Genomic DNA, 14,925 nt, shown 5'->3' on the forward strand with positions numbered 1-14,925 from the left:
TTAAACAATGAGCAGAGCATTAGTCTGTCAGAGTGCTTGTGGTTTTCAACTATGTGCATGTTTTGCATTTCAGCATCCATTACCAAAAACTGGAAAATATCCTTCACAATGGTTTTTGGACCCGAGGATGTAATCCCAAGCTCCCTTTAAGTAAGCGAACATGGGGACTCTAAGACAGTCTGGCAGGCTGCGATACAGAAAAAATACATTTGACAATTCAGCAGCATCCACACTTACTACTTTGGTCATAATTAAACCATGATTGCATGCATTAATTATGAAATCATCAGCAGAGCTCCTTAAATATTAAGAGATGAAGCGACATCTTCTGCCATGTAAAAGGTGGGATCAAACCTTTAAAAGCACTGTGGGATCACAGCCTCTCTGACATGCTTTCGCTGGCAGCTACAGTAAATTTTCTTCTTACTGTAAGTCTGAAACACTGTTCCTGCTGAAGTGCTCAAAAGCTCAGCCCACTGACTGACCTGTGAGAAAAACTAATCACAGCCACCGGTGGGGGGGGGGGGACAATGTGCTATCACAGCCATACGCACTTGTTTTGATAAGAAGTTGTCTGTGTCAGCCTCTGCGCTTTGTCGAGGGGTTTGCAGCAATATTGGCAGCGCGTTATGAGAGTGCCTGTAGGGTTGCACGGCACAGTTCAATTCCATGTATGCTGCAATCTCAGAGCTTTCAGGGTTACTAAATCAATTACGCAGAGTTATGGAGCCTGTGCCTCCCTTTGTTTCGCTGTGCTCCTATTGGACGAGCTAAATACGTACTCACTAACAAACTAGAGGAATATCTGTGCCTGAATTTTCCTCACACGGCTTTTCAGCCGTCTGCAGGGATCAGACGTCAGCTAATGGGCCGATGTTCACGACTTACAAACCAGACCTGAAGTCTTTGGAATGAAAACAGACAATTATGAGGCCAAGCGAAAGCAGGAATAAACATTTTCACTGCGCAAAGCTTGACCTGGAGCGAGTCTGTTTGAGGAGACGCGTTAATGCCAGACAAGAGAGTTGCAGACTGACGAAGCCTCTGGGCACCAACGCAGAGCCGCTTAATGTACGAAGGCCTGTGGGGGGGCAACAAAACAACACAAAGTCTGAAACAGTGTCCAGCTGCTACATAAAACATGCCCCATCAGATAAATGTGCACCTACACAAACCCCATCAACACACAAGGGTTTCCGCATGCTTCACTGTGCACATAGCGGAATGATCGTTCTGCACTGGAGGCTAAATCGGAGTCGCTAAACCATGATGTGGGATTTAATGCTGCTTATCTTCCTTAAACTAAAATGAGTTTCACACTGCGTGCTCCATAAAGACTGGCTTAAAGGTGACCTAGGCTCTTCAAAAGCGGTATTGCCAAAATTCACCTTCGATGCTGATGTGATGCAGTGTGTGTAAGATTTAGGGGAGTTTATCAGCACGAATGGAATGTAGCATTCATAACCATCTGCTCGTTTGTGTATAATTACCTGAAATAGCCACTCAAAATCCTTTCATAAGCTTAGAATGAGCCCTTCATATGTACATGGGAATGGGCCGGTGGTCGCCAAAATGGACATACATACTCCATCTTTCACATTTTTCAAATTTTTTCATGCAGCCAGAAGACTTAAGAAGAACAAAGAAGAATCAGCGTGCTCCCCTCACCACTGCACTCTAGAGAAGGTGAGGGAGCATGAATCCCAGTTGCCAAAAAATGTGAAAAAGTGAAGGGAAACAAAACAGCGGCAGGCAATGGCATAATACAATATGCAACTTCACCACTAGATGACACTAGATCCTACACAGTGTACCTTTAAAAACAAAAAAAGAGATTCTCAGTTCTTTACAACACAACCTGTTTCTGTGCCTGTGAATTAGTTTGATACCTCTCCATTTATGTGTCATTCCCAGAAAGCAGTACCATCACATGCACAAAAAGCTATCTCTATTAAACTCTCCTTTGTTCCTCAGGCCATCAGACTATACAGCTCCTCACTCAGGCGGAGGAGGAGTAACAGCAAGACAGGGGACAGGAAGGAGAGGAACAGTAAGACAGCAGCAAGCAGTATTTCTCGTATTTGTATTTGTATTTACGTTTTGCAAATTGTTTTTTTTCTTATACTTTTGAGACCCTGTGTGCTTCTTACCCTGTGTGCTGCTATACAATGCTGCTGCAACCTGTTTCCCTGAGGGACTCTTCCCAAGAGATTAATAACTTTCTATCTAATCTAATCTATTAGACAGACACACAACGAATCTGAGCAAAGGGGCATGTGATGTAGGCAGAATGGCAACCAGACTAGTGTCAACAAACATGCATTCAGGAGTTTGGCAAACACAACTTTCTTACAAAACAGAAGCGAGAGCTGTTTCAAATAATTGCTCCATATCAGCAAACGGTAGCTCTTTGGCACCTCTCAATGCATTTCAATTTCAATTTCAGTATAGCGCCAAATCACAACAGAGTTGCCTCAAGGCACTTCACACAAGCAAGATCTAACCTTACTAACCCCCAGAGCAGCAGTTGTAAGGAAAAACTCCCTCTGAGGAAGAAACCTCAAGCAGACCAGACTCAAAGGGGTGACCCTCTGATTGGGCCATGCTACAAACATAAATTACAGAAACAATTCACAAAACGAAAATACAGGAAATGCTGTTGGTGCACAGGACAGAGGGGTCTCCAGCACAAGTACCATACCCATCTCTGGATGGAGCTGCACCTTAAACAGAGAGAAAAAAACAGAATCAGGCATCAGAAAGACAAGAAATACAGTATAATCTGTCAGGATTAAACAACAAGAAAAACAGGAAATACTAAGGTGATTGCGTGCCACTAGCCCTAAGCTTCACTAAAAGACCCAGAATTTAGGTAAAGTTGAGGCTGCAGTACGCTCTGTTTCTTAATAAAATGAATTAAAAGAGTGAAAAGCGTAAAACTATACTATGCCAGTATGCTAGCCATATGAAAGGGAAAATAAGCGCATCTTAAGTCTGGACTTGAAAGTCTCCACAGAATCTGACTGTTTTATTGATGCAGGGAGATCATTCCACAGAACAGGGGCACGATAAGAGAAAGCTCTATGACCCGCAGACTTCTTATTCACCCTAGGGACACAAAGTAGTCCTGCACCCTGAGAATGCAAAACCTGGGCTGGTACATAAGGTTTAATTAGGTCAGATAGGTAGGGAGGTGCCAGTCCGTGAACAATTTTATAGACTAGTAGCAGAACCTTAAAATCTGATCTCACTGGGACAGGAAGCCAGTGAAGGGATGCCAAAATGGGTGTAATGTGGTCGAACGTTCTGCTTCATGTCAAAAGTCTGGCAGCAGCATTTTGTACCAATCGGACACCCCTAATGCTGGATTACGGTAAACCAGAAAATAGAACATTGCAGTAGTACAATCTAGAAGAGATAAACGCATGTATCAGGGTCTCAGCATCAGCCATAGACAGGATGGGACGAATCTTTGCTATATTTCGCAAGTGGAAGAAAGCAGTCCTCCTAATATTTCTAATGTGGAAGCCAAAAGACAACATAGGATCAAAAATTACTCCAAGGTTCCTCACTTTGCAAGTGTGATGTATGACACATGAGCCTAGATAAAGCATTAACTGGTCAAATTGATGTCGATGTCTCACTGGACCAAGAACCATCATTTATTTTGTTATAATAATAATAATAATTATTATTATTATTATTATTATTATTATTATTATTATTATTATTATTAAAATCAAATTTCAGTCTTATCAGAATTTAAAAGTAGGAAGTTTCTAGACATCCAGCTTCTCACTGATGCAAGGCAATCTTCTAAGGATTTTATGTGGATGAGATGAACAGCAGTTATTGGCATGTATAACTGAGTATCATCAACATAGCAGTGAAAGGTAATCCCAAAGCACCGCAATATGTGCCCAAGGGGTGCTATATAAAGGGAAAAAAGCAGGGGGCCTAAGACAGACCCCTGTGGAACCCCAAATTTCATGTCACTAAGGTTAGAGGTCATGTTACTGTACAGAACACAGTGAGAATGACTGGTCAAGTATGACGTCAGCCATGCAAGGGCACTCCCAGTAATCCCAAAATGATTTTCCAGCCTATCAAGTAGAATATGATGATCCACTGTATCAAATGCAGCACTGAGATCTAACAGCACAAGAACCACAGTGGTGTCCGAATCCATTGCAAGCAAAAGATCATTCACCATTTTAGTGAGAGCTGTCTCTGTGGAATGATATTTTCTAAAAACAGACTGCAGTGGCTCAAAGAGATTAATCTCAGTAAGATAGTCTACGAGCTGCCGTGACACCACTTTTTACAGAATTTTAGAGCAAAATGATAGATTTGATATCGGCCAATAGTTTTTCAGTACACTAGGGTCAAGATTAGGTTTCTTAAGTAATGGTTTAATCACTGCAGATTTGAAACATTTAGGAACAGATCCAGAAGTTAAAGAAAGATTAATCATTTTCAGCACAGTCGGCCCAAGAGTGGGCCACAGGTCCTTAAACAGGTTTGTTGGTATAGGATCAAATAGACAGGTTGGGCTTTTTGTTGTGATTACGAGTTTTGTCAGCATGCTGAGAGAGATACTCTCAAATTCTGTAAATAGGTAATACCTCAGTAATGGTGCCCACCTCAATAGCAGGGTGTAGTGGCTGGGTTAAGGCATGCCGGGATATGTTTAGCCTAATGTCTTCTCTTTTCTTCTCAAAGTAATCCAGGAAATCTTGTACTGTAAAAGGAGACTGAACTACAGGTGGTTGTCCATGAATACGTGTTGCCACCATGTCGAACAAGAACTTTGAGTTATGCTTGTTTTTGTTGATCAAATCAGAGTAATAGGTCTGCTTTTCTAGCCAATAATGCATGCTTATAGTCTAAGATAGCATCATGCCAAGCAAGGTGGAATACTTCAAATTTTGCCCAATGCCATTTCTAGACCTCTAGCCTTATGCTTGAGGTCACGCAGGTAATCATTGAACCAAGGCAACTGTGTTTTGGGTGGGGTGGTTTTAACACAGGTGGAGCAATCATGTCGAGTGTAGTTTTGAGCACTGTGTTTAAACTATCCACAAGACTGTCTACTGACTGGGTGTTTGGCAAATGTGAAGCTAAGACATCAGGCAGTCTAGCTTTGAGTTCAGTCGTAGTTGAGGAGTTGATGCATCGCTATAATGATATATAAGGTTGTTGTTCCACTAAACATGGCAGCGAAACTGTAAACTTAATAAGTGAGTGATCAGAGACCACTGATGTAGGAGGCATGATGTCAATATTCGTGACAGCAATACCACGTGTGAGAACCAAATCCAGGGTAATTCCACTAACACGTGTCGAGTCACATAAAGCCGGCCCCTTATGTGATAATTGGTTGTAACTAACCCAGCCTGTTTTTGGTCAAAAAGAAATGGCCATGAATGGGAAGGCAACCGGCGAATTTATTCACAAAGTGAATTATGGCTCTGGTTTACCAGGTTACAGGAATCCACATCTCGAATGATATATGCTACATGAGTTGTTTCGGACCTGCATTTGCTCATATTTGCCTGTTTCAACATACACATAGTATTGTGGAACTTTAACGATGTTTTACATGAAATCCCAGCTACAGCTAATTGTAAGGAATAGAAAAATGTGTCCAATTTGATCCCTATAAAGTGGTGATATTGCAAACTTCATCAGCAAGCTTATACAGGCTTACTAACTGTTTTAATAATAATATACATGAAGGTTTGTTGGAAAAAATACCCAAACAATAAATATGGGACCCTTGCACTTGGGGTGAGGGTGAATCATTAAGGGTTGGGTTTTTTTATGGTAAATCTTAATAACTTATTAATGCCAATGTTTGAACAGGTTATAACTTCATTCAGTTACCTATAATGCCAGTGTGTATACATCGTTCTTTACGTGAAGGAATCAGGTCAGATTTCACAGGAAATCTATTAGTATATGTTGGCTGTGATATTTATGTACATCCTCGAATGTCTTTCACTGTATATCACAGGTGCCAAGTCTGCTAATAATATGTGGCGTCGGGCTTCTTCTTCTTTTTTTAATTGCTTGGGGAAAAATTACAGGATGTGTTTTTGGGATTGTTTTAAAAGAAGTGGATTCATTTTAATGTGTTATTAGCATGTTAATGTTAACACTGGTGCTGTAACAGGCTATAATAAGGTCTGGTTGTGTATTTGTTTGACCAGACTTGGCAAAACTGCTTGCCCATTTATTTTGCATAATACAGGATCCAGAGCCAACAGCATCACCAAGAAACAGCTGGTTTCCTGGACAACAGAAACTCTAAGCAAGACCAAACAATGAAAGGCATTTTATCTGCTGAAGCCCTTCTTGCCAAACAGTAATCAGCTTGGCATCAGGCGAAAACACAGGTAAACATAGGTATGACCAGAGGTGGGTAACCCCAGCTTCAAAGAGTAAAATCCTTCTATGGATTGCATCTATCTGTGTGCCTAAAAGTGGTGATTTTACTGAATATCTTATCTACCAGCTGGTTTGGTGGGTGGATGGAACCAATATGTCAGAGGACTTTTACTCTTTCACTTTTACTCACTGGGACTACCCACCTCTGGGTATGGCTTTTGAGAAATTGGACAGAGCTCTGTTATGTTTTGGTGATCAAAACCGGCCCTAATTTGGATTTCATACTATTGGACAGGTTAGCAAGTATTACAGAAAAACATGAATATTGTGTAATTTTGTCTTTTTCTCAACTCAAGTTCTTACCTGCTACCACCACCAATCAGTTGCTAAGGTATATCTAAACTGGCTAGCTAGCTAACATGACTAATCATAATTTGTGTAACATTCAAACAGGGTAATTTCAGTTACATCTTCTATATTCACAATGGTTGTCTTCAGTGTATCAGGTCTCCTTCAGTGGTAAAAGGATGCTCACTCATGAGTGAACTTGTGTGATGGTAGGGTATTTGGTGGGTTGCAATCTGAAACGTCACAACTAGATGTCTCTGAAAACTACATAATGCACTTAAGGTTCCAACAAGAATCAAATTCACATTAACTGACTTGGGATACCAGCGTCTTCCAGAGTCTAAATCACCGACTTAGAAGAGGGGACTGTAACGTAGGTAAAAGAAAATGTAAGGTTGACATCCATATGCTCTTCCACTAGTCACATGGAAGTATGGTTAGCTCCCAGCTGGGTTACAATTAATAATGTTTTTTGTAATTCGTTACTGTAATTATTTTTTTATCAGTTTATTGATTATTGTTGGATTAGTCAATTCATATTTCACTCATTTCCCAGTAAATCATAACCCTGCATTCTACCAATAACTTTAATCCTTGCATTCAAAAATGTTATCACAAAAAGTATTTATTACCCAAGGCCATTAAATATGGTCATCTGGTATTGTGAAAGCTTTGCGTCCTTCAGTCTGAAAATACTGTTTTGTAACCTGATTACACCCCTGGAGTGATTTACAAGACATTTCATGGACATCAGCATGCACACTAACTTCCGCTAACTCAAAGCTAACTTCCACTTTTCTAAAAAGCTCAAAAATGTAAATATTGTTTATGATTGATTGATTGATTGATTGATTGATTGATAAAAGGATTTTACTGAACATGTACAAAATGTAAGTAAGACAATAGGATCTTAATAATTAATGTAATTAACAATAAATATCTTATTGGAGAGAGAGAGAGAGAGAGAGAGAGAGAGAGAGAGAGAGAGAGAGAGAGAGAGAGAGAGAGAGAGAGAGAGAGACTGCGACTCCACTGGGATACCTATTAAATAACTGCAAATTATAAAGACGACAGTGCTGATACGGTGGAGGTTATTTTAGCATTACGTTATTTTAGATTTTTTTACAATTTTTAAACTCCCAATGTATAAAAAGGCCATAAATGGTCAAAAACTAAAAAGGCAATCATGGAGAGGGGGCTGGGGGGAGTAAATCATTACCTCTTCCTGAGATAAAAAAGACAGAAAATAAACTTCTAACATATTTCATAGAGCTGCAACTAACAATTATTTTATTATCACTTAATCTGTTGATTATATTCTCAATTAATCAATTTGTTGTTTGACCAATGAAATGTCATCAAATGGTGAAAAATGTCAATTAGTGTTTCTCAGAATCCAAGATGATGTCCTCAGATGTTCAGTTTAATGTCACAGAGGAGAAAAAAACACAGAAAATATACACATTGAAGAAGCTGAAATCATAGAAGTGGGGCTTTTTAAAAAATCTAAATGATTATTCAGTTACCAAAATACTTGGCATTTAATTTAATAATCTGTAAATAATCAATTATTTTTTGCAGCTCTACTCATATGCCAAGATTGTGTTAAACATTGTTCATCATAGCAAGGAAAAAACACTTCAGATCTCTAAGAATCCACTTGTTTCTGAAACTTGTTACCTTAAATTGGGAAAGGGGAAAAAATGGAATTAAGGCCTAGATCAGGGCCAAACCGTGACAAAATGGAAAGAAGCTGCTGCTCCTCCCTTCAGAGAGGAGGAGGCATCTTCTCTTATCTCACACACAGACTGTGTGGGCACCTTGCACAAAGTGCAGTCTGGCTCAATAGGCATCTCACGAGTAAGAGGGAGACCTTGAAATTACTGAAGTCTACAATGAGTCATTTATGCTGTAAATTTAACTTATTGCATCCGAGCTCGTAGGACTTTAAAGTAACTTCACATGAAAACCCAACCAGTTCTGTTAAACTCAGATCAAATCGAGGGTCTGATGTGCAGCTTTGCAGTGTTTGAACAAGACAGATACTTTCCCCTGCGGTGACTGGCAGAATTGGGTTTTCTATGAGAATTCTAAAAGCAGAACAAAGCAGCAGCAGCAAGCTTTTATATCTCATGCCTGTGGATTTAATGACGTCTCTATAGGCACGACGAAGATCTGACATAAAAGAGAACTGTACAGGGGAACAAATCATTTCCATGTGCGTAATGCAGCCTGCAAGTAGGCGGGCTGAGATTCTACACAGCTCACAATGAACCCAAGCCTTCAACAGAAATATTCAAAGAAAATGGAAAACGCACATATGAAAAACCACAGCAGGAATCACTCACATCGATGCCCAGCTCATTCCAGCCACGGACATCATGGCTACCCCCCCTCTCTGTTTTTGGGAAGAATCTAAGACTTTTTTTGCGTTTTAGTCTCAGGGGAAACCTCTGGCACACGTGAAATACTCCTGTGGCAGGCAAAGACGATCACAGCAAATGAAACAAAAGAATGCAAAATAAGTCATGACAGCTGAATCAGTTTCCGCATCACTGTGATTTGCACTAATGTATAGAGGTGGGCAATACCAGGAATTTTGGTATTGATCCGATACCAAGTAAATACAGACCCAGTATCGCTGATATCGATACCAATACTTTTTCATATTTAAGCTTCATAGATCCAAATGATCCAAAAGACCTAGGATAGAATTTCGCCAAACATTGTACGTGACAACAAAATACTTTATTATCACAGTCAACATTTTTGTTTAAAAAAAAAATCACTCAACACATCTTAAAACAAAATCTCCTGAGGTAGAGAGCTGACAAACCACAATACAAGGGTGCGCTGCTCTTTGTTGTGCAACACAGAGCAGCACTGCTCTTACAGAGAGTAGACTTTGATGAATCTGCGTGCGCAGCAGTCAGTGCGTGCGGGAGAGAATAAAAGCTTGAGTATCGATCTTGTTACACAAGGATCGTTCAATATCAATACCAGCGTTGGTATCGATATTATTGATATTAGGATCGATCCGCCCACCTGTACTAATGTATGTCATTTTCGGTTTGGTGAGTTGGAAACTCTATAATTGTCCAGGTCTCCCTTGCAAAAACAGATCTGAATCTCAAAGGGATGAATCTGGTTAAATTAAATTAAAACTCAAAAATTGGTCCATATGTTGTTGAATTAATTTGTATTTTGTAATCTGTGGTGTGAAAATCAAAATCTGTAAGTGGATTTTATTTATTTATTTACTTTTTGGTTTGATTTGCAGTTCTTCTTCTTCAGATACATAAAAATATTTCGTGACCATCAGCAGGAAAATTAAAGCTCACAGATCTGCTGTCAGAAGGAGCGCCGCCGCCTCCCACGGCCGCCCGCAGGTTCGCGCGTGGACTCACCTGCACGACACGGTGATCTCCACTTTGGTGGCCGGGATGCTCCCGCCGATGCGGTCGAAGTCACGCACGGTGGCCGTGGCTTCCACTTGGGCCGTTACGTCTCCCTCCATGCTTGCGGGAGAGCCAGGCCAGCTCCGGAGCCGTGCGGAGGAGCAGGTACAGTGGCGGAGGCGCAGCAGGAGGAGCAGCAGGGGGAGGAGGAGGCGCGGATACAGTCCAGGAGAGTGACTTAAGTGCTGTCCATTGGACGAGCAAGTGCGTGGAAAGTTCACCGGGAACTGCAGTGAGTGACTGAGGGGTGTCACACGCCAGGAGGCATCGGTGCGAACTCGGTGGTTTTCCAGCCAAAGAATGAGCTGTGGAGCTCAGAGGAGCGTTTGAAAACTGCCCGCTGTGAACTCCTCCCCTCCTGTCCGCCTTCTCCTCCGCACCGAGCTGCGACAGCAAACTGATTTTAAAGACAAAATAACGAGTGGGTGTGGAAACTGCACGCTGATTTAAGATGTGATACGGTGAAGCTGGTTTCAGCACCTGGACAGCTCCTCAGCCCGCAGCCTCCTCTTCCTTCTCCTCCTTCATTTTTCCTGCCAATAAAAAGTGACGTTTGTGGTTTTCCTCCTGCTCATCCCTGCTCTTCTGTCTCTCCATCCACCATTTATATCCCTCTGTATTTATTTTGGCTGTTCTCCCTGCCGTGTTCCCATTCACTTTTACTGTTTAGTTTCACTGAGCGTGGAATAAGAAGAACATCAACCTGTCAAACTGCTGTGAAGCTTCGTGCTGCGTTTGTAAGAAAATATGCAACAAAAGAGAATCTGTACTGAGTGATTATTTTGTTGTGCTTTAAAATAAAAATGACTGAACCCGCTGAGAGTTATGACCGATAAATACAGCTGCTGTCAAACAATTAATTATCCACTCCAAATGTATTCATTAGTGCTTTGGTGGAGGGAGCAGACATGGGCGGAGTCTGTCATTCATTTTGTCTTGTGTTTATGTTTTGGGCATTTGCTTCAAGAGAAACTGTTTCATTTCGCATTTTGAGCATTTCAAAATAGCAAATCATTAGCCAAAGTAACTGTTTCATTTAGAGTTTCAACATGTTTTTAAACACTGGATCACTTTTGCAGTAACATGAGCATTTCTGAATCATTTTTGCATTTTGCATTTCAAACATTTCAAAACAGCAAATTGTTTTCTGAAGAAATGACTTTACTATTCCAGGCATTTCCAAATCAAATCATTTTGCAAAGCAACTGCTTCATTTTGTGTTTGGAGCATTTCAAAATGCATACCCCCCCCCCCCCCCCCCAAGCAAATGGTTCATTCATAAGTTTCTTGCATTTTGAAATAGTAAATTATTTTATGAAACAAATGTTTAATTTAGTGTTTCAAACAGTTTAAAGCTTAAGGGTTTTTAACCAGTGGCTTCATTTACAGTTTCAATCATTTTTGCCCTGTAAGTGATTTGCATATTTTCCTCTACAGTGCATAACACTAATAAGTGATTCAAATAATCTTTGTGCACTTCAATGCATCAATGGCAAGTGTGCAAGCCTAAACTGAACACCCATGATCTCCAGTCCCTTAGACACCACTGCATCAATACCTGATATAACCACATGGATAAGACATTTCTTTGTGAAACTTTGTCAAGCATGACAATATGAACCCACATTCAAAAATGCCACTTAAAATGTTGCTGTGCAAAAAACAAGTATTATGTTAACCTTTTCCAGAAGCATCATCTACTTCTCTGGGCTTTGAGACATCTTGGTTAAACCAACACACAGTGCACATGTGTATTGTGGTCAGATGAGCGAGTATAAGCCTTTCTGGAAGAAATGTAAGCCATGCTCTGTGATCCAAAAACAAAAACGTCCATCCAAACTACAACTACCAAAAAGTCCAAAAACCAGGGTCTTGTCTTGTTCCACAATATTCTCCCTCAGAGCTGCAACAACTACAACTGGCATTATGCATAACTAGATCTGTGGTAGGTCTCAGTCCTTGGAAGATTTTGGCAGCACTGTGGTGTGTGTGTGTGTGTGTGTGTGTGTGTGTGTGTGTGTGTGTGTGTGTGTGTGTGTGTGTGTGTGTGTGTGTGTGTGTGTGTGTGTGTGTGTGTGTGTGTGTGTGTGTGTGTGTGTGTGTGTGTGTGTGTGTGTGTGTGTGTGTGTGTGTGTGTGTGTGTGTGTGTGTGTGTGGACAAGATAGCATAAAAAACAGCTGGATGGATTTCCTTCCAACTTGGTGGGAATATCACTTGGATAGATATCTAGAGGTGATTAGATTTTGGAGTAGTTTTGTGAAAGGTCAAGGTCAAGGAAAACATGGTCTGAGAAACAGAGTTTTTGTATATCTCAACAAGCAAGATGCCTAGATGGATGGCATACAGCATATGTCAGTAAATCAGTAAAGTATTTGTGACTGATTGGTATGAATGACTTCATAATAAAGTCCCAGAAAAGCCATATGATGATAGTGATACATAGTCAAAAACAGCATTACACACATATGTATGTACAACCATTTCCAATGAAGTTGGGACATTGTGTAAAATGTAAATAAAGACAGAGTACAATTATTTACAAATCCTCTTTAAGCTATATTCAATTGAATACACCACAAAGACAAGATATTTAATGTTCAAACTGATAGACTTTTTTGTTTTTGTGAAAATATCTGCTCATTTTGAAATGGATGCCTGCAACACATTTCAAAAAAGTTGGGACAGGGCAAAACTGATCATTGTGTAAAGGATCTTACCGCGTGGGCTCAGGAACACTTCAAAAAATCATTGTCAGTTAACACAGTTCATCGCTAAATCTACAAGTGCAAGTTAGAACTCTACCATGCAACATCCAGAAACGGCGCTGCCTTCTCTGGGCCTGAGCTCATTTGAAATGGACAGACGCAAAGTGGAAAAGCGTGCTGTGGTGTGATGAGTCCACATTTCAAATTGTTTTTGGAAATCATGACGTTGTGTCCTCTGGACAAAAGAGGAAAAACACCATCCAGATTGTTACCAGTGCAAAGTTCAAAAGCCAGCATCTGTGATGGTATGGGGGTGTGTTAGTGCCCATGGCATGGGTAACTTAAACATCTGTGATGGCACCATCAATGCTGAAAGGTACATCCAGGTTTTGGAGTAACACATGCTGCCATCCAAGCAACGTCTTTTACATCCCTGCTTATTTCAGCAAGACAATGAAAGCCACATTCTGCACGTGTTACAACAGCGAGGCTTCGTAGTAAAAGAGTACGTGTACTAGACTGACCTGCCTGCAGTGCAGACCTGTCACCCACTGAAAATGTGTGGCACATTATGAAGCGCAAAATATGACAACGGAGACCCCAGACTGCTGAACAACTGAAGTCGTACATCAAGCAAGAATGTGAAAGAATTCTACCTGCAAAGAATTCCACCTACAAAGAATTCCACCTACAAAGAATTCCACCTACAAACCTTCAACAATTAGTGTTCTCAGTTCCCAAACACTTATTGAGTGTTGTTAGAAGGAAAGGTGATGTAACACAGTGGTAAACATACCACTGTCCCAGCTTTTTTGAAACGTGTTGCAGGCATCCATTTCAAAATGAGCAAATATTTGCACAAAAACAATAAAGTTTATCAGTTTGAACATTAAATATCTTGTCTTTGTGGTGTATTCAATTGAATATAGGTCAAAGAGGATTTGCAAATCATTGTATTCTGTTTTTATTTACATTTTACACAACGTCCCAACTTCATTGGAATTGGGGTTGTATGTATATTTACTTGTCCATTTTTATTGTGGTGTGTATGCACAAGGTACACAGTATATTTTGCTGAGTAAAATATACTCTGCCAGGATAACATTTGGTCCCAGTCTAAATAGAGTAAAATATACTGTATTATAGAGTGAAATCAGCGCTACTGTCTTGTCAAATGAAGTGTTTGTACTCCAATAAGAGTTGATTTTACACTGTGATAGAGTATTTTTAACTCTATTTGGACTGGGACCAAATGTTATCCCATCCATCCATTCATCCATTTTCTTCTGCTTTATCTGGAGTCGGGTCGCGGGGGCAGCAGCTCAAGCAAAGCCACCCAGACCTCCCAATCCACACACACCTCCCCCAGCTCCTCTGGGGGAACCCCAAGGCGTTCTCAAGCCAGCCGAGAGATGTAATCCCTCCAGTGTGTCCTGGGTCTTCCCCGGGGCCTCCTCCCAGTGGGACATGCCCGAAACACCTCTCCAACGAGGCGTCCAGGGGGCATCTGGAAAGATGCCCGAGCCACCTCAACTGACTCCTTTCGACGTGGAGGAGCAGCGGCTCGACTCCGAGCTCCTCCCGAGTGACCAAGCTCCTCACCCTATCTCTAAGGGAGCGCCCAGCCACCCTGCAGAGGAAACTCATCTCGGCCGCTTGTACTCGCGATCTCGTTCTTTCGGTCATGAGCCAAATCTCATGACCATAGGTGAGGATCGGAACGTAGATCGATCGGTAAATTGAGAGCTTTGCCCCCCTACTCAGCTCTCTCTTCACCACGACGGTCCGATACAGCGACCGCATCACTGCAGATGCTGCACCGATCCGTCTATCGATCTCACGCTCCATCCGTCCCGCACTCGTGAACAAGACCCCGAGATACTTAAACTCTTCCACTTGAGGCAAGGACACTCCACCGACCTGAAGAGGGCAAAGCACCTTTTTCCGGTCGAGAACCATGGCCTCGGATTTGGAGGTGCTGATTTTCATCCCGGACGCTTCACACTCGGCTGCAAACCACCCC

General features: G+C 41.3%; 1 protein-coding gene across 1 annotated transcript in view; it reads right to left on the reverse strand.

Annotated features, from left to right (window-relative positions):
* The window catches only part of LOC117512278 (copine-5-like), a 40,056-nt gene extending 29,499 nt beyond the window's left edge, over window positions 1-10,557 (reverse strand). Inside the window, exon 1 of the mRNA XM_034172290.1 lies at window positions 10,146-10,557. Within this exon, the coding sequence (XP_034028181.1) occupies window positions 10,146-10,255 (110 nt within the window). The 5' untranslated portion in view covers window positions 10,256-10,557. The remainder of the gene's footprint in view (window positions 1-10,145) is intronic.
* Between the last annotated feature and the right edge of the window lie 4,368 nt (window positions 10,558-14,925).

The sequence above is a fragment of the Thalassophryne amazonica genome, chromosome 6 (assembly GCF_902500255.1).
Source record: "Thalassophryne amazonica chromosome 6, fThaAma1.1, whole genome shotgun sequence".
Taxonomy (NCBI): Eukaryota; Metazoa; Chordata; class Actinopteri; order Batrachoidiformes; family Batrachoididae; genus Thalassophryne; species Thalassophryne amazonica.